Source organism: Sciurus vulgaris (assembly GCF_902686455.1).
Source record: "Sciurus vulgaris genome assembly, chromosome: 16".
Lineage (NCBI taxonomy): Eukaryota > Metazoa > Chordata > Mammalia > Rodentia > Sciuridae > Sciurus > Sciurus vulgaris.
Genome location: NC_136477.1, coordinates 2028773 through 2049467, shown reverse-complemented (window position 1 = coordinate 2049467; position 20695 = coordinate 2028773). Strand labels below are relative to the sequence as shown.

At 55.5% G+C, this 20695-nt stretch overlaps 1 protein-coding gene and 1 long non-coding RNA gene across 3 annotated transcripts; one reads left to right on the top strand and one right to left on the bottom strand.

The window, feature by feature from the left end:
* Positions 1 to 2819, bottom strand: LOC306647373. Of its 2 annotated transcripts, XR_013760094.1 has the most exons (4): positions 2761 to 2819; positions 2231 to 2455; positions 1420 to 1524; positions 1 to 884 (listed from the first exon to the last, which is right to left on the bottom strand). It is a non-coding gene; the product is annotated as an uncharacterized lncRNA (long non-coding RNA). The 2 variants fall into 2 exon arrangements; XR_013760095.1 differs by lacking the exon at positions 1 to 884 and having other exon boundaries at positions 1123 to 1524.
* Positions 2820 to 3332: 513 nt separating this feature from the next.
* Positions 3333 to 9527, top strand: ZNF554 (zinc finger protein 554). The gene is made up of 4 exons (XM_079115915.1): positions 3333 to 3408; positions 8078 to 8204; positions 8608 to 8791; positions 9424 to 9527. The coding sequence occupies exons 1-3, from the start codon at positions 3406 to 3408 to the stop codon at positions 8715 to 8717; spliced, it is 240 nt and encodes a 79-aa protein (XP_078972041.1). The 5' UTR covers positions 3333 to 3405; the 3' UTR covers positions 8718 to 8791; positions 9424 to 9527.
* Positions 9528 to 20695: the final 11168 nt, after the last annotated feature.

Here is a 20695-nt window from a genome sequence, read left to right as displayed (position 1 = left end):
TCTTTAAGTTCCAAAGTATATCTAATAAATGACGTAACATAAAACCATGGAAAGAATTAAATACTGAGTATTAAATGTCACAGAATGACATCAAAGGAGACGAGGGAGCCCGAGCACCTGTTCTGAGAAAGCCGCTGATGTCACCACACCGAACACCTTCAACAGGTGGGGTTTCTGTAAAGTCCACAGAGGTCAACCCAGTCTTCTCCTTGGTCTTATGGAAAACTCCTGAGTGAGCTGAAAGACACATGCTGCCAACAGCCACCTCTCCATGGTCACGATGGTGACCAGGGGAGGGTGGTCACGGGATGAATGAAGACCAATGGAGAGGAATGGAAGTTTCTGGGCCAGCACCACCTATTGATGGGCACTACCCATGGTGGTGGACGTGATGGGCACGGGGACACATGGGCGAGGACAGTGGTTGGTCATCTGGGGTAAGCGGTGTCTTCTCCATCTCCGGGTGACCAATTCAGTGCAGACTCAGCAATGACAAACAGAGGGCTCTGGAATCTCACAGCCAAGTGTCCTGATGGCCTCTGAGCACAACGTGTTATGCGCACGGGGAGCCTACACCCAGAGTGCCAAGCTGCAAAGAGGAGACCAGCCAGCTTCGCCCCCATGAGAAGCCCCTCCATCAGCATGGGGCAGAGCGGACAGAAAGGAAAACCTCAACCTGAAGAAGATCCTCATTGCACACGCCAATCAAAAGGAAGCCCAGGGAACAGGAAGAGAGCAGAGGCCTAGGAAATGAGTACGCCTGAGAATGACTGCGGACCACTGCCACCTATGAAGTGCACGTGGAAAGTGCTTAACTCCAGGACAATCAGCAACCGTCAGCAGGCACCAGAGTCTGCTTCACCAACCAGTGCCCACCAGGAGTCCTGCTGGACAAAAACGAGTGAGAATCCCAAGTGTTCTTGGTGATCAAATGCAAGAAACAAAAACAGTCATGAATGGTGGGGGTCAATCCATACACTTCAGCAATTTCTAGTAAATTAAACTTATTCACAATCTACAACCCCACAATGTTTCTCTAAAATTCATAAACTCAAGATGCATTTTGCACTTGGAGACCACACAAGGACTGAGGAGGAGAGATGGAGGCCAGACAACCCCAAGGGATTTCCAGGAAGCAGCTTGATTTCAGCTGCAGTGATCCAGAGAGGAAACCTGGGAAAAATCTCTAGACACCTGGGTCTGCAGATTCTTTGAGATTTGTACCCCGTGAGTGGTACATAGGAGTTACTGCTTGCTCTATATTCTTAGGCTGGACAGAGGGGAGTTTTTATCAAGAAAAACAGAAATAGTAACTTTCGTAACTTTTGCACAGCAACAAGCTTGATGGCAAACCTTAGCTTTTAAGAGAGGAACCTCGCCTCTATAAGAAAGGGGAAGCTTTAAACCACAATGACCTACCTGCACAAACCTTGCAGACATTCTCTAACAATCTTGCTGGCAAGAGAGCTGTTAGGATCATGGTAGGGACCTCTCTGCGTCTACATCGGAATGACCACAGTAGCACTGTCGAGGAGATGGAAAAATAAACTTGAAGCAACCGAGGCCCATAAACCTAGAATCAGTAAGTTAACAGGCTGACCCACAGCCCTCAGCATCTTCTTTGAAAGAGGCCAATTTGACTGGGTAGTGAGCATAAACTCATTCGGGGGTGGCTGGTTAATATTATTAAAACTCAACGTGCAAACCAACTGTTTAGGAAAAACTCCCGGGTACCACAAATTACAACCTCAGGACAAAACACCTGCAACATATCTGCACCAGGAACCGCCCCTGGCCCCGTGCTCAGCGGCTTTCTGAGAGGGAACGGCTCTTTCTGCAGGTGCACCGGTGGTTGGATGGTCCCTGCAGGGAAGGCTCCCGAGCCAGCCCAGCTGCACCTCCACCACCCCGTGCAGGCTTCACTGTGGCTCAGCTGGCCACGCTAGGATGCAGCCTCACCTCGTGGCCCCACACTCTCACCTGTTTCATCACACCACCACTGACAACCTGCATGACAAAAGACCCCCCGCACCTGAATACGTACAGCAGAATCACTACTGCCAACCTTTAGGGAACAAGCAAACCTAAGGCACTTTGATGTGGTTCCATAACTGGAACTGCTTGTCTCTATGGGAAACAGACCTCGGTTCACGGCGATCCTGTTTGTAAATTCACCAGCACTGACGCTCTTTCAGCGGTACAGATCGCATTTTACAGGATACACGCTCACCTGATGCCCACATTAGAGGAAATGCAAGAGGGACGCGCACCGTTGTAAAACTCTGCACCCTGTATGAAGACTACTGTTTTTAAGACTAACAACCTCTTCGTCTGCTTTCCATGCGTGGGACCGGGGCGCCCTTGACCGCCACAGCAGTGGAGGAGAGGACATTCCTGAGCGGGCCCTCTCTCCGCGGTGTTCTTAGCCCAAGCCCCAGAACCACGCCACTCAGCCCTGGAGGCAGACAGACCCCAGATTTGTGTTCTAAGTACGAGACACCCAGAGTTGCTGGGTCGCACTTCATGAAATCTGAGGCCGAAATAACAGAAGAACACAGCCGACCATGCCCAGGCGTGTCATCCCGCCGAGGTCCCTCCGCCACAACCGCCCTCCCCCCAAACTGTCCCCTTCCCTCCCTGGCCGCTGTGGCAGGCGCCCGTCCTCCGGCTTGCGCCCTCCCGGTGTCGCTGGCCGGTCGCGGGGAGACTTGGGCCGCTCCCACCCGCAGCCTGCCCATCTCGGGACGGCCTGTGACTCACCATTCTCCGCTTGCTCCCGTTGGCCCGGCGTTAGCGCTGGGGAGCGCGGGACGCTCCGCCCCCTGGCCCTGATTGGGCTGCGTTGTTGATGCAGGATTCTATGATGGACAGAGCCCGACCTCCTGTTGTTCTGATTGGGCAATAATGCAGGGGCTCCCCCCTCCCAGAAAGGCTTTCTACTGAACGGGCTCCAGACACGTGCACTCCTGAATAGCAGTTCCGCGTCTCGGCTCTGGCTCTCTAAGTCAGACCTGCTCCCACAGCCCAGAGAGGAGCGTGCAGAGCGGCCCGCCGAGCTCCAGGCAGAGCCTGAACCGCAGCGAGCTCAGCTCACAGGAAGGCGTAGCCGGGCGGGGCGGCTACCGGCGCCTTCCCACCACGGCTGTCCCTTCAGGCTGCGGGGGCAGGGCCTTAAGAACTGTCCATTGGAAAGAGAAGTGGGCGGTTTCCCGGGGGGGGGTGCCGGAGCACTAAGCCAATCCAGGACGTCAGGAGGCGGGTTCCGTAGGGAACTGTCCAATCGGAGGTGCAGACGTCGAAAGCGCGGTGCAATTAGGGGCGGGGGCAGGGCTGAGCATCCCTGAGGCTCCAGGTGCCGGTCCCGCGCTGGCCTGCACTGGCCCCTGGGCCCAGAAGTGGCAGAGGATGGTGAGTGCCGGTGGCGCTCGAGCTTGGGCAGGGGCGGTTGAAGTGGTGGCCGCGCACTCTGCCCTCGCCCTCTGTGGCGGGATCCCGGGCGGCGCGCGGTCCCAGAGCAGGTCCTCCAGGGCGGGGCGCAGACACAGGTGTCCAGGGCCCCTGTCCTCCCGCCGCACCCTTGGCCGTTCCCGCCTCCTCACTGCCCACAGAGACGCGGCCAGTGTCAGGCGTGGACACCGGGCAGCGGGGAGACCCCGAGGCCCGTGTGGTCTCTGTCCGCTCCTGCTCTCCTGGGGCCACGGCCCAGCCGGACCTCTCGGGCGGCCGAGGAGAAGCCCCCCTCTAACCTCATCGCTGCCCGGGTGGCCGGGCCCCGCTGCCACCGCCCCGGCGACCCAGACAGCGCGGGGGTGGGGCGGGCCGGCGCTAGGTTGCTGGAACGCCGGATGCTCCTTCCTCGCAGGGTCGCGGTGGACCCTGGGGGTGACGACCCTGATTGCCCCCCAGAGCCTCTCTAGTGCTTAGCTTTCCACGACCTACAGGGTGCCGGGGTAGTGGGAAGAGCGCCCCAGACTCCTGGCCCTGGGCTCTCCCAAAGAGAAGGGGGAGGCCCGCTGCAGAGCGCAGCAAAACCCAGGTGGAAGGGCGCTCCCAGGCACGGTGGGGACACCAGCTCAGGGAGGGAGCTGTGAGCAGCCGGGGTGTGCGTGTCCCTGGGGGACCGCGGCTGCTCTTGACAACCTCGAGTGGATTCGGAGCTGTTCCCTGGGTTTGTGTCTGTGAAAAGATTTGTTTCCTTATTGGAGCCTCAGTTTCTCAGTAAATGTAACAATAGAGCTTCAGTATAAGATAAAAATATTTCCAAAGCGGTGAATTTCAGGTTTAAAAAAATTTAATGTTTCAGCCTTGCCTTGGTTAAGTGTTCTCTTTCTCCCCATTACCACCTGTCTCCCATGGTAAGGGGGGTTTTAAAAATGTATCTTTGTTGAATATTATAAGATATTGTTCAACAACCCTGAAGATTACAGGCCATTCATATGAAAATATTTTAGACTTTTCTATGTAAAACATAACATCCGTGCAAATACATGACATATGTACAATTCATAGAAATATCAAAAGTTCTCCATGAAGGGAGAGCCGGCCTTGATACAGAACAAGCTTTCACCTCGGCGTCCCCCTTGAAATGAACTCGGGTGTGGGTCCCTGCACTCTCCACGTGTAATAAATATTTTTAATTATGTGATATATATATATATATGTAGGAATCATAATTCATGTTACATAGTCTATATATAAGTTCATGCATGAAAATAATATATTTGAGTTAATAATTAGAATATGTTATGCACATTTGTGCGTGTTGTCCTATTTCTCTACATTTTGTAAAAACAAGCAATCCAGGTATCGGCGTGGAGTATTTCCTCAGATGGTTGAACTGATGTTCCCCTTTAGGCTGCCCTGCAACCTGGGATTCAGGGCAGTCATGTGCTGCATAGGGGATGTCCTCCTATGGTCTCCCCTTCCCTCCCAGCTTCCACAGTACTTATGTTTGATTTGTGTATCTGTTGTTTTCCAACAGAAAGTAAGACCCTCGCAGTCCATCTGTGTTTAGGGTGGCAGCCCTCAGGCCGATGTTCACTAGGAACCGTGTGATTGTAAGCTGCATACTGGAGGTCAGGTGTGGTGGAGCTAGCCTTGAGTGAGACGGGAGAGGGGCCTAGGCTGGAGGCTGGAAGAGGACACTCCTCTCTGCTCCACAGTGCTGGGCAGAGTCCAGCCATCTCCTCCCCTGAGGAAGTTGCAGTGTGGACAGCGAAAGTGCGTGGTGCGTGTGAAGGAAAGGCGGTGGGTGCTGCGAGCCCAGGCTGTGGAGAGATGCTGGCCCAAGGCATTCAAGGGGTGGTGTCACTTGTGGTCTCTGTGTTCCCTGGAAGGCAAGCTGGTCTTAGTACTGTCCGCTTTGCACAGTTACAAGCATGTTAAAGCTCAGGTATATACAGCTCTTACAAGCTCTTTCTCACACTGTGGATGCCCAGTGAGTGGCGCATGTGAAAAAATCAGTGTGCTAGAGAGCGTTACAGAATCTGGTGGTTCAACACTAGGCACACGGGAGTTTCCGGGGCCATGCCTGGTGTCGGGAGTCACTGGGAGGGCCCGCAGGACCCTGAGAGAGCCTTGTGGCTTGACTGAGTGGGGCGAGAACACCCAGCGCAGTCAGCAGAGGGAAGGGTGAGGGGCGAGGTCCGGAGGAGGTGGCACAGGCTCCAGTGCCAGGGTCTCTCTGTGGAGTCACACAGCCGCACACTGAGACCACACATGTGAAATGTCACCAGCCAGAGAAGCTCAGGAGAGCCTCAGCTGCCAGGACTTCCACTGGGGCATGTCACCTTGGCCTGGCATGTGCCAAGATCTCATAATCCCAGGAGGAAGGAGGGTCGCTGGCATACACCAGTCAAGGGCTGGCCGTGCACATAGGACTCTCCAAGGATAAGGACTCTCAGGCCTTCCCGCACAGTGCACCCCTAGGCATCAGGACAGGTATCTTTACAGCAAATTTATCTTCAGAGGACCCTATGGATTAGGGTCGGTCCACACTGCAGTATTGATTTTGTTATATCATTTAGGGCCCCTGGAAGCACAGTGGTCAAGGCACTGGTCAAGTGGTAAGTCTAACAGACCCTGTGTCCCTGTGGGGCCCCCACCCTAGGGTGCTCACTGTAGACCAGAATAATCCAGTCCTAATCAATCTCAGAGGGGCGTGCCTGAGGCATTCAAGATGGTTTGTCACCTGTGACACCAGTTCATCCAGTCCCCAGTGTGGACGATACCTGAAGGTGTTGTGCATGGAAAGTTCTGGAAGTTAGGCCACTGCTGCTGTCTCCTAGCCAGTGTTGCCAGCTGTGGTGGGAGGCTCAGCAGCCAGTCTGGATGCACTGTGCTGGGCAGTGTGGAGCGACAGCCTGGGAGGTCCCTAGAGGAGGAGAATTTTATCCCCGCGGACGCTTTCTGTGTTGGCCAGCTTCTCATCACAGCGACAGCATACCTGATGGAACAGTGGAGAAGGAAAGAGTATTTGGGCTCAGTTTCAGAGATATCCGTTCATGGTCAGCTGGCTCTAAGGCGGAAAGGGCATGGCAGCAAGGCGCAGCAGAGGAAAGCAGTCAACTCATGGCAGCGGAGAGAAGCTGGGCCAAGGGTGCCCAAGCGAACCACCTCCTACAGCGAGGCCCCGCCCCTGGGCTCCGCCTCCCAGCAGTCCGCCCACGGGTTGGTGGATCTCCTCCCGAGAGCCCCAGGCCTGCACGCTGCTGCCCTGGGAGCCACGCCTTCGAACAGGAGCGCTGGGGACACCCCAGGTCCACACTAAACCCTTTCAGGCTGGGCCTCCAGAAGGGCGCGCTAGGCGGGCAGGCTCTGCACGCTCCGTCCTGTTCTCAGTCCAGGGTGCTTTCAGAGCAGCAGAGCACAGCCCGGCTGACACTGGGCCACTGTCGGGTGTGGGCCTGGGGTCTTGTCCGGTGGTTAGGTCCTGAATTCAGAATTGCACAGCACACTGGCCTTTTCTTCTGGAGCAGCAAAGCCATGTCATTGCAGGGCTGGGCAGCCAGGTCCCCAGTCCGTGGTGAGCAGGACTTTCCTTAAGCCCTTTCTGCCTTGTAGGGTCTTACAGCCATAGAGACCAAATAAATCAACCCAGTTGGAAATATGCACATTGCCTTGAGGATCACCAGCTTCTAAAGGTTGCCGGAAATCAGTTTTCAGGGCCAGGGGAGTATCTCTGGTCAGCGCAAGGCCCTAGGTTCCATCCTCAGCTCCAAAGTTTTCATAGAGGCACAAAACTAAAAATGGCTACTTAAAATCCCAAAAGTGTATCACCATTTAGAGATTGCCTTTCTTTAATTTATTTCCCTTTTTGCCAAAACCCTAAGAGGTATAAGTCTGTTGTGGAGACCTGACCTTTCTAAGGTGTAGAGCGTGGAGTCCAGACACACCTGCGGCACGAGGCGAGGAGGCTATGTCCCCAAGATAGCCCTTTTACCTTGATCACGGGGTGCTCACTCCAGCTCTGATGGCATCGTGAGCTCCGCCTTTGCCTTCGGTGCTTGTGGGGTACATGGGGGGAGTTTGTCTCCAGGGCAGGAGTTGGAAACCAAGACCTCCGCACGCCAGGCGGTGCTCCACCACTGAGCCACACCCCAGGCCTTTTCATTTTTTATTCTGAGACAGCATCTCACTGAGTTGCCCAGGCTGGCCTTGAGCTTGCCATCCTCCTGCCTCAGCCCCCTGAGTGGCGGGGATTGGCTCTGTGCTTCCTGTAGTGCTGAGGGGTGTGGTGTGTAATAGGGAAGGGGCCAAAAATCTCTGTGTTGCAAGGGATTGGTGGTCTGAATGGAAATCTGTGTTTCACTTCTAGAATATTTCTTTGATATTTCCAGTGTGGTCTGAACTGTTGAGACAGAGAGAAACAAGCCATGAGGTGGTCCCAGGAGACAGTGGATGTAGGTGGTGCGTCCGTGGGCCGTGGACCCTGAGGGAGCGAGAGTGCACAGAGAGGACCAGGTCTGCAGTGCAGTCGGGGGACCCCAGGAGGCACAGGATCCTGAGTGAACTGTGGATGGGCTGAGGACAGTGGCCCTGTGTGGTTCCTCAGCCTTCCTCCTGCACACTGTTCTAGGACCCAGTAGCCTTTGAGGATGTGGCCGTGGACTTCTCCCTGGAGGAGTGGGCCCTGCTGGACCCTTCCCAGAAGAACCTCTACGGAGACACGGTTCTGGAGACCTTCCGGAACCTGGCCTCAGTAGGTGAGGGTGCCCCCCATCCCTTGGTCTTTCAGAGAGCAAGTCTTTCCTGCCCAGCAAGCCTGTTCCTGGACTGGACTGAGGAGGGAGAACACACTCGTGAACACAGACAAGATCACACCTGCACCTGTGGTGGGCTGGAATCAGTTTGTCCATGAGAATGAGAATCTATGTGTCAGACAGTTTTTCTCTCTGTGAGGAGAGCTCCCTGAGCACCCCACTGTGGGTTTGTTCTCGGGGCCTGGTGAGAACATCCCGTTCTCTTCAAGACACTCGACGCTGCCGCCTGTGCTCACGAAGTCCTGAAGTGCTGGCGCTCCTCGGGGACTTTTTCGGCTGGCATGTAAGATTTTCGACTGGCATGTACATCTTTTTTCATGTAAGATTTCTTCACTTCTTGTTTCAGATGATGAAACTCAATTTCAGTCCAGTGGGTCAGTTTCTCAGCAAGATATGTACAGAGAAAAATCACTCAAGGAACCTGAAATAGGAAAGTTCACCAGAAATAATTCCTGAGCCTCTGTGTTTGGAAAAATTTGGGAAGACCTTAGCAGTGAAGATCAGCACACAGACCAGGGGAGATGTCCAAGGTGAGCTGAACTCAACAAGAGAAAGCAGCTTTCCAGGAGAGAATCTTAGTATGTCACAAACTTGAAAAAGCAAGCGAACCAAACACAATCCCAGCTCCAAATTGTTCACTCAGGTTTTTTTGTTTCGTTTTGTTTTTGTTTGTTTTTTAGTACTAGATCTTGAACCCTGGGCCCTGCACATGCTAGGCAAGCACTCTACTGCTGAGCCACACCCCCGGCCCTGTTTATGTTTTATTTTGAGAGACGGTCTTGCCAAGTTGTTGAGGCTGGCCTTGAACTTGAAATCCTCCCGCCTCAGCCTCCTGAATCTCTGGGATGGCAGGTGTGCATCACCTTGCTCGGGTTACTCACAGAATTTTTACACATATTTCTTTAAATGACTTTGACATGGAGTATTAGAAACACAGTTTGGTTGGCAATGACTATCAAGAAGCACCATATATAAAATATATTTTTTAAATACTGAAAGTAGACACACTATCTCCAGAGTATTTAGTTTATTCTTGTCTCAAACAATTCAGGTAGGGTATGAAACCTGCCCTTTCACAGAACGTGGTTAAAATAAAGTTCTAGTAACAACATTAAATCATTATTAAGCAAACCATTAATTTCATGTTTCTCATTTTTAATAGGAAGCGTGTAGTAGAGAGACTCTGTGGAAATAAGAGTCAATGTGGGGAAGTCTTCAGCCAGATTCCAAACCATAACCTGTACAGGAAAATTCCTGCCAGCGGACACCAGGATGAACGGGCTCAGACAGAGAAGCCTCTGCAGGGTTCATGCCTCGAGGGCCACGTCACCCTGCACCCCGGGCACAAACCGGGCCAGTGCCAGGAGAGCGGGCGGGCCTACGGTCGCCACTCACACCTGGAAACAGGTGTGAGAACCACAATGGGAGAGGCCCTACGTGTGCACGCTGTGGGAAGAACTTTCCTCGTGTGTCTTCCCTCAACAGGCACGTAAGAACCCACACCGCTGAGAGAAGCTCTTAGTGCCAGCAACGTGGGAAAGCCTTCATTGACCTCTCCAGCCTCAGGAGCCACGCGAGAAGTCACACGGGAGAGAAGCCGACGGGTGTGCGGACTGCAGGGAAGCCTTCAGCTGCTCCTCCACGTCCCGCAGGCACGCGATCGCACCCGAGAGAAGCCCTATGAGTGTAAGGCATTGGGGAAGCCTTCAGCTGCTCCTCCACGTCCCGCAGGCACGCGATCGCACGCACCCGGGAGAAGCCCTATGAGTGTAAGGCATTGGGGAAGCCTTCAGCTGCTCCTCCACGTTCCGCAGGCACGCGATCGCACGCACCCGAGAGAAGCCCTATGAGTGTAAAGCATTGGGGAAGCCTTCAGCTGCTCCTCCACGTCCCGCAGGCACGCGATCGCATGCACTGGGGAGAAGCCCTGTAAGTGTAAGGCATGTGGGGAAGCCTTCAGCTGCTCCTCCACGTTCCGCAGGCACGCGATCGCACGCACCCGAGAGAAGCCCTATGAGTGTAAGGCATTGGGGAAGCCTTCAGCTGCTCCTCCACGTCCCGCAGGCACGCGATCGCATGCACTGGGGAGAAGCCCTGTAAGTGTAAGGCATGTGGGGAAGCCTTCAGCTGCTCCTCGGCTTTTCGGAGACACATGGTAATGCACACTGGAGAGAAGCCCCACAAATGCAGACAATGGGGAAAAACCTTCATTTATCTCCAGTCCTTTCAAAGACATGAAAGGATTCACACTGGAGAGAAATCCTGTGAATGCAAAGAGTGTGGGAAAACCTTCATTTATCCCCAGTCCTTTTGAAGACACGAATAGACTCATGGTGGAGAGAAACCCTAAGAATGCGAGAAGTGTGGGAAAGCCTTCCGTCCCCCCTTGTCCTTTCGAGGACACATGAGGGTGCGCACTGGAGAGAAACCCCACAAGTGCAAGCAGTGTGGGAAGACTTTTAACTGGCCCATATCCATACAGAAACCCAGGAGAACACACACCAGAGAGAAGCCTTTCCACTGCAGGGCCTGCGGGAGAGCCTTCAGTGTGTCAGCCTGCTTTCTGGGACACGTGCGGACGCACCCTGAGGACCAGTCCTGGGAGTGCATGCTGCATGGGAAGGCTTTCTGTTGCCACGTGTCCATACAAAAGCATGGTGAAGGCTCACCGCGGAGAAGCCCGTGAGTGCCAGCAGCATGGGAGAGCCTTCAGCTGGCTGGAACTCCTGCAGCTGCACATGAGGACACACAGCACAGAGAAGCCTACCGATGTCAGGAGTGTGGAAAGTCTTCCATGGCCGTCCTCCCTGCCAGTGCACGTGCGCCTGCACAATGGGGAGAAGCCCTATCGGTGCGAGCAGTGGGGAAGGCCTTCTGCTGTTCCTCCTCTCTGAGGAGACATGTGAGGGCACACAGCAGCAGGAAGCCCTGCAGGTGCAAGGCGGGACAGCCTCCTGAGGCAGACTCCTGCGCAGTGCTCCCTCACGGCAGCAGAGCCTCAGCAGAGCTGTGCACGTGGTTTGCCAGCTCCCCAAAGTGGACGCACGAGGTGTGGTTCATCTGCAGTGAACATTTAGATCGAAGAGCCCTGATCATGCCCAGATGTAGCACATGAAATGTGACAGGCAGTCTTCTTTCCTCTTCTTGCAATTTGATGAATCACAGTTCGAGGATTCATGAGTGTTTGAGGCATATTTTTCAACACAGGAGTTGGTGTTAAATTGTTCTCCAAGAAACGGGTTAGTAGAACAATGACTGGTATTTGCTAGGGTCAGGATTTTTTTCCACTGACACTGAAGCAGATATTGGACGTCACCCATCGTATTTCCCACCTTACTGAAAGTTTGCTTGCTTGCTTTAGGCCAGAGGAGACTTGTTCTATTTTTCTCCTTATATGTAATTAGCAGAACTTTGGAATTACGTGAAATTCTTAAAGAATACTGCCCCAAGTGATGCTTTCAAGATTGGCCCTTTGCTGTCTGTCCTGCTGGTGACTGAGTCGGGCACAGGCTCTGCCTTGGGAGACACCTCTGACCTGACAGTGACATACGGGACAACAGGCCTGCCTTGGGAGACACCTCTGACGTGGTGGTGACATACGGGACAGCAGGCTCTGCCTTGGGAGACACCTCTGATGTGGCGGTGCACACGGGACAATAGGCCCTGCCTTGGGAGACACCTCTGACATGGTGGTGACATACGGGACAACAGGCCTGCCTTGGGAGACACCTCTGACATGGTGGTGACATACGGGACAGCAGGCCCTCCCTTGGGAGACACCTCTGACGTGGCGGTGACATACAGGACAGCAGGCCCTGCCTTGGGAGACACCTCTGACGTGGTGGTGACATACGGGACAGCAGGCCCTGCCTTGGGAGACACCTCTGACGTGGCGGTGACATGCTGGACAACAGGCCCTGCCTTGGGAGACACCTCTGACGTGGTGGTGACATACAGGACAGCAGGCCCTGCCTTGGGAGACACCTCTGACGTGGCGGTGCACACGGGACAACAGGCCCTGCCTTGGGAGACACCTCTGACGTGGCGGTGACATGCTGGACAACAGGCCTGCCTTGGGAGACACCTCTGACGTGGTGGTGACATACGGGACAGCAGGCCTGCCTTGGGAGACACCTCTGATGTTGCGGTGACATATGGACAACAGGCCTGCCTTGGGAGACACCTCTGATGTGGCGGTGACATATGGACAACAGGCCTGCCTTGGGAGACACCTCTGACCTGGCGGTGACATACGGGACAACAGGCCTGCCTTGGGAGACACCTCTGATGTGGCGGTGACATACTGGACAACAGGCCTGCCTTGGGAGACACCTCTGACGTGGTGGTGACATGCTGGACAACAGGCCTGCCTTGGGAGACACCTCTGACGTGGTGGTGACATACGGGACAGCAGGCCTGCCTTGGGAGACACCTCTGATGTGGCGGTGACATATGGACAACAGGCCTGCCTTGGGAGACACCTCTGATGTGGCGGTGACATATGGACAACAGGCCTGCCTCGGGAGACACCTCTGACCTGGCGGTGACATACGGGACAACAGGCCTGCCTTGGGAGACACCTCTGATGTGGCGGTGACATACTGGACAACAGGCCTGCCTTGGGAGACACCTCTGACGTGGTGGTGACATGCTGGACAACAGGCCTGCCTTGGGAGACACCTCTGACGTGGTGGTGACATACGGGACAACAGGCCTGCCTTGGGAGACACCTCTGACCTGGCGGTGACATACGAGACAACAGGCCCTGCCTTGGGAGACATCTCTGATGTGGCGGTGACATATGGACAACAGGCCTGCCTTGGGAGACAATTCTGACGTGGCGGTGACATAAGGGACAGCAGGCTCTGCCTTGGGAGACACCTCTGACCTGGCGGTGACATACGGGACAGCAGGCCTGCCTTGGGAGTCACCTCTGATGTGGCGGTGACATACTGGACAACAGGCCTGCCTTGGGAGACACCTCTGACGTGGTGGTGACATACTGGACAACAGGCCCTGCCTTGGGAGACACCTCTGACCTGGCAGTGACATACGGGACAACAGGCCTGCCTTGGGAGACACCTCTGACATGGTGGTGACATACGGGACAACAGGCCCTGCCTTGGGAGACACCTCTGACGTGTCGGTGACATACCGGGTGACCGGTCCTGCCTTGGGAGACACCTCTGACCTGGCGGTGACACACAGGACAACAGGCTCTGCCTTGGGAGACACCTCTGACTTGGCGGTGACATACGGACAACAGGCCCTGCCTTGGGAGACACCTCTGACGTGTCGGTGACATACCGGGCGACCGGTCCTGCCTTGGGAGACACCTCTGACCTGGCGGTGACACACGGGACAACAGGCCCTGCCTTGGGAGACACCTCTGACGTGGGGGTGACATACGGGACAACAGGCCCTGCCTTGGGAGACACCTCTGACGTGTCGGTGACATACCGGGCGACCGGTCCTGCCTTGGGAGACACCTCTGACGTGGCGGTGACATACGGGACAACAGGCCCTGCCTTGGGAGACACCTCTGACGTGTCGGTGACATACGGACAATAGGCCCTGCCTTGGGAGACAACTCTGACGTGCTGGTGACATACGGACAATAGGCCCTGCCTTGGGAGACAACTCTGACGTGTTGGTGACATACGGACAACAGGCCCTGCCTTGGGAGACACCTCTGACGTGTCGGTGACATACGGACAATAGGCCCTGCCTTGGGAGACAACTCTGACGTGTCGGTGACATACCGGGCGACCGGTCCTGCCTTGGGAGACACCTCTGACGTGGCGGTGACATACCGGGTGACAGGCCCTGCCTTGGGAGACACCTCTGACGTGGCGGTGACATATGGGACAACAGGCTCTGCCTTGGGAGACACCTCTGACGTTGTGGTGACATACGGGACAACAGGCCCTGCCTTGGGAGACACCTCTGACCTGGCGGTGACATACGGACAACAGGCCCTGCATTGGGAGCCACCTCTGACGTGGCGGTGACATGCTGGACAACAGGCCCTGCCTTGGGAGACACCTGTCACATGGCGGTGACATACCAGACAACAGGCCCTGCCTTGGGAGACACCTCTGACGTGGCGGTGACATACCGGACAACAGGCCCTGCCTTGGGAGACACCTCTGACTTGGCGGTGACATACCGGGCGACCGGTCCTGCCTTGGGAGACACCTCTGACCTGGCGGTGACACACGGGACAACAGGCTCTGCCTTGGGAGACACCTCTGACGAGTCGGTGACATACAGGGCGACCAGTCCTGCCTTGGGAGACACCTCTGACTTGGCGGTGACATACGGGACAACAGGCCTGCCTTGGGAGACACCTCTGACGTGGCGGTGACATACGGGACAACAGGCCCTGCCTCGGGAGACACCTCTGACCTGGCGGTGACATACGGGACAACAGGTCCTGCCTCGGGAGACATCTCTGACCTGGCGGTGACATATGGCACAACAGGCCCTGCCTTGGGAGACACCTCTGACTTGGCGGTGACATACGGACAACAGGCCCTGCCTTGGTAGACACCTCTGACCTGGCGGTGACATACCGGGCGACCGGTCCTGCCTTGGGAGACACCTCTGACGTGGCGGCGACACACAGGACAACAGGCTCTGCCTTGGGAGACACCTCTGACTTGGCGGTGACATACGGACAACAGGCCCTGCCTTGGGAGACACCTCTGACGTGTCGGTGACATACCGGGCGACCGGTCCTGCCTTGGGAGACACCTCTGACCTGGCGGTGACACACGGGACAACAGGCCCTGCCTTGGGAGTCACCTCTGACGTGGCAGTGACATACAGGACAACAGGCCCTGCCTTGGGAGACACCTCTGACGTGGCGGTGACATACGGACAACAGGCCCTCCCTTGGGAGACACCTCTGACGTGGCAGTGACATGCTGAACAACAGTTCCTGCCTTCGGAGACACCTCTGACGTGGCGGTGACATACGGGACAGCAGGCTCTGCCTTGGGAGACACCTGTCACATGGCGGTGACATACCAGACAACAGGCCCTGCCTTGGGAGACACCTCTGACGTGGCGGTGACATGCTGGACAACAGGCCCTGCCTTGGGAGACACCTCTGACATCGTGGTGACATATGGCACAACAGGCCCTGGCTTGGGAGACACCTCTGACTTGGCGGTGACATACGGGACAACAGGACCTGCCTTGGGAGACACCTCTGACCTGGCGGTGACATATGGACAACAGGCCCTGCCTTGGGAGCCACCTCTGACGTGGCGGTGACATGGTGGACAACAGGCCCTGCCTTGGGAGACACCTGTCACACGGCGGTGACATACGAGACAACAGGCCCTGCCTTGGGAGACACCTCTGACGTGGCGGTGACATGCTGGACAACAGGCCCTCCCTTGGGAGACACCTCTGACGTGGTGGTGACATATGGCACAACAGGCCCTGGCTTGGGAGACACCTCTGACTTGGCGGTGACATACGGGACAGCAGGCCCTGCCTTGGGAGACATCTCTGACGTGGCGGTAACATACGGACAACAGGCTCTGCCTTGGGAGTCACCTCTGACGTGGTGGTGACATACGGACAACAAACCCTGCCTTGGGCGCCACCTCTGACGTGGCGGTGACATGCTGGACAACAGGCCCTGCCTTGGGAGACACCTGTCACATGGCGGTGACATACCAGACAACAGGCCCTGCCTTGGGAGACACCTGTGACGTGGCGGTGACATGCTGGACAACAGGCCCTGCCTTGGGAGACACCTCTGACATGGTGGTGACATATGGCACAACAGGCCCTGGCTTGGGAGACACCTCTGACTTGGCGGTGACATACCGGACAGCAGGCTCTGCCTTGGGAGACACCTCTGACGTGGTGGTGACATACGGGACAACAGGACCTGCCTTGGGAGACACCTCTGACCTGGCGGTGACATATGGACAACAGGCCCTGCCTTGGGAGCCACCTCTGACGTGGCGGTGACATGGTGGACAACAGGCCCTGCCTTGGGAGACACCTGTCACACGGCGGTGACATACCAGACAACAGGCCCTGCCTTGGGAGACACCTCTGACGTGGCGGTGACATGCTGGACAACAGGCCCTCCCTTGGGAGACACCTCTGACGTGGTGGTGACATATGGCACAACAGGCCCTGGCTTGGGAGACACCTCTGACTTGGCGGTGACATACGGGACAACAGGCTCTGCCTTGGGAGTCTCCTCTGATGTGGCGGTGACATACGGGACAACAGGCCCTGCCTTGGGAGACACCTCTGACGTGGCGGTGACATACGGGACAACAGGCCCTGCCTTGGGAGACACCTCTGACGTTGCGGTGACATACGGGACAACAGGCCCTGCCGTGGGAGACACCTCTGACGTGGCGGTGACATACGGGACAACAGGCCCTGCCTTGGGAGACACCTCTGACGTTGTGGTGACATACGGGACAACAGGCTCTGCCTTGGGAGTCACCTCTGATGTGGCAGTGACATACGGGACAACAGGCTCTGCCTTGGGAGACACCTCTGACGAGGCGGTGACATATGGGACAACAGGCCCTGCCTTGGGGGACACCTCTGACGTGGCGGTGACATATGGGACAACAGGCCCTGCCTTGGGAGACACCTCTGACGTGGCGGTGACATACGGGACAGCAGGCTCTGCCTTGGGAGACACCTCTGACGTGGCGGTGACATACGGACAACAGGCCCTACCTTGGGAGACACCTCTGACGTGGCAGTGACATGCTGAACAATAGTTCCTGCCTTCGGAGACACCTCTGACGTGGCGGTGACATACGGGACAACAGGCTCTGCCTTGGGAGACACCTCTGACGTTGCGGTGACATACGGGACAACAGGCCCTGCCTTGGGAGCCACCTCTGACGTGGCGGTGACATGCTGGACAACAGGCCCTGCCTTGGGAGACACCTGTCACATGGCGGTGACATAGCAGACAACAGGCCCTGCCTTGGGAGACACCTCTGACGTGGTGGTGACATATGGCACAACAGGCCCTGGCTTGGGAGACACCTCTGACTTGGCGGTGACATACGGGACAACAGGACCTGCCTTGGGAGACACCTCTGACCTGGCGGTGACATATGGACAACAGGCCCTGCCTTGGGAGCCACCTCTGACGTGGCGGTGACATGCTGGACAACAGGCCCTGCCTTGGGAGACACCTCTGACGTGGTGGTGACATATGGCACAACAGGCCCTGCCTTGGGAGACACCTCTGACTTGGCGGTGACATACCGGACAGCAGGCTCTGCCTTGGGAGTCACCTCTGACGTGGCGGTGACATACGGGACAACAGGCCCTGCCTTGGGAGACACCTCTGGCGTGGCGGTGACATACGGGACAACAGGCCCTGCCTCGGGAGACACCTCTGACGTGGCGGTGACATACGGGACAACAAGCCCTGCCTCGGGAGACACCTCTGACGTGGCGGTGACATACGGGACAACAGGCCCTGCCTCGGGAGACACCTCTGACGTGGCGGTGACATACGGGACAACCGGTCCTGCCTCGGGAGACACCTCTGACGTGGCGGTGACATACGGGACAACAGGCCCTGCCTCGGGAGACACCTCTGACGTGGCGGTGACATACGGGACAACAGGCCCTGCCTCGGGAGACACCTCTGACGTGGCGGTGACATACGGGACAACAGGCCCTGCCTCGGGAGACACCTCTGACGTGGCGGTGACATACGGGACAACAGGCCCTGCCTCGGGAGACACCTCTGACGTGGCGGTGACATACGGGACAACAGGCCCTGCCTCGGGAGACACCTCTGACGTGGCGGTGACATACGGGACAACAGGCCCTGCCTCGGGAGCCACCTCTGACGTGGCGGTGACATACGGGACAACAGGCCCTGCCTCGGGAGACACCTCTGACGTGGCGGTGACATACGGGACAACAGGCCCTGCCTCGGGAGACACCTCTGACGTGGCGGTGACATACGGGACAACAGACCCTGCCTTGGGAGACACCTCTGACGTTTTGGTGACATTCGGGACAACAGGCTCTGCCTTGGGAGTCACCTCTGATGTGGCAGTGACATACGGGACAACAGGCTCTGCCTTGGGAGACACCTCTGACGTGGCGGTGACATACGGGACAACAGGCCCTGCCTCGGGAGACACCTCTGACGTGGCGGTGACATACGGGACAACAGACCCTGCCTTGGGAGACACCTCTGACGTTTTGGTGACATTCGGGACAACAAGCTCTGCCTTGGGAGTCACCTCTGATGTGGCAGTGACATACGGGACAACAGGCTCTGCCTTGGGAGACACCTCTGACGTGGCGGTGACATACGGGACAACAGGCCCTGCCTCGGGAGACACCTCTGACGTGGCGGTGACATACGGGACAACAGGCCCTGCCTCGGGAGACACCTCTGACGTGGCGGTGACATACGGGACAACAGGCCCTGCCTCGGGAGACACCTCTGACGTGGCGGTGACATACGGGACAGCAGGCCCTGCCTTGGGAGACACCTCTGACGTGGCGGTGACATACGGGACAACTGGCCCTGCCTTGGGAGACTCCTCTGACGTGCTGGTGACGTACGGGCTGGCACGGGTGCTCCTGGATTCTGCTGTGGCCATGTGGACGGTGTGTGTAGCTGATTTGACAAGGGTCCCTTTCCTGGATGGTTCCATGTTTGAATTTACCAGTAGCTGACTTGCTTGAGATTTAGTGGGAGGAAGTGAAGACGTTTTACTGGGTTTGGAGACCACAGTAAGTCACAGTAAGTGGTGGCACAGGGGCATCGTGGACACCAGTCTTTAGCTTATTTCTGGATTCTCATCCAGCCTGGTCAGGAGCATCATCAGTAAGACATCAGTGCCCGATCTCCACTGCGTCCAAGCTCAGTCCTCCAGACGTCTCTGTGGGCTTGGCCCAACATGTGCTTGTGAGGCCTGGAACCCATAGTTTGGTTTCCTGCAAACCCAAGAAGCTCACTAGGCCATGGTTGGGACTGCCACCGTTTGACCTCCCCGTTGTGCCGAGGCCCCTCTTCATGGATCTTGGCGTATTTGCGTAAAGTCTGATTTGTATGGTCAACGCCTGTTCTCTTAACACTTCTGATGCTCTGTGACCCTGATTCCACCATGCAAGCCACAATTTTATACAAAACAAGAACGGGAGACTTATTTCTTGATTGCACTTTTAAGTGTGCTGACCCAGTACAAAGGCCTTCCTCTTATGTTAGATTTGGGAGATTTCTACCACTTGGAGCTGAATGTGGTTCTTTATATGGATTTAATTATGTTTGATTATGTTTCATTAAAAATAATATGGATTTTTTTCAAGGGAAATGGCTACCTATTCCTCAGAAGTATCCTATTTTTTTGTGCTTTTCAAAACAGTGGTATATTAATTGTATTTGTTTTTAGGATTGATATTAACAAAGTGCAAGAACTCAGTGGCTCAGGACAACAGATAATTTCGTTTGGGTTTTGGAGGCCAAAAGTCTAGCAGCAGCGTGTGGACAGGACCATTCACCGTCTGTTTTTCATTAACTGAAAGAATCATTTATCACGAATTTCAAGTCAACGTTGTGATCTTGTCAGTCTAAGCATTGCCCATTCCCTAAACATATTACCAGGCATACAAGTACAGGCACTTTTCTGTTATATAAATTTTATTTTTCATTAGACTCACATTTGCCATTAAAATGAGTTCTTATTCATTGTTACTGAAAACTTAAATAATTGGTTTTGCCAGTGCCCTTTAAACCTAGTATCCCACTGGTAGTAAAAGATAAAAAATGAGCTTCAAGGTGTCAAGGCAGTGTGAGCCCCGTCGGAGGCCTGGGGTCACGGAGCCTGGCCATTCAAAGGCAGTTGCTGGCAGATGTGTCCAGCGTTGGCGAGCCTGGCGAGTGTCCAGGTGTGAATGTGATTCTCCAGGGCCTTCAGAGTGCCTGCTGGGAGGAGCTGGAGACAAACCCGCCAGACTGGGAGAAAGGGGGGAGCCTGAGCATTTTTGTGGCTTGGAGGCTCCAGAACTTGAAATGTCGACCTGAGCAACATCTGTAGAATGGACAGACTCAAACAGGAAAGATCAACATGTCTCCAACGAGAGGAATGTGGAAGCCTTTGTTCTAATGATCCAGAATACCTCAAAAGTCTGTTTTGCTTTTCAAAAATATAATTTCCACATTTGTAGACTCCACCATTAGCAAAAGAAGAGAAAAAAAATGTAGCTCCTTACTGTTCCATTAAAGAGCAAGACGTCACCAATCTTCCCCGGTACTTCTCATGTGAATCTGTTTTCCCTTCATTCCCCTTTTTCTCATCCACATGGATCTAGGTCTTCATGGCATTCCCTCGATGTGGATGACAGTCGCTCCAGGCTCATTCCCACCTCACCCCGCCTTCCCTCGCATCAGACAGTGAAGA

Coding starts and splice junctions, on each gene's coding strand:
- ZNF554 (XM_079115915.1), top strand. Junction 8,205..8,607: donor CCGGAACCTGGCCTCAGTAG/GTGAGGGTGCCC, acceptor TTCTTGTTTCAG/ATGATGAAACTCAATTTCAG.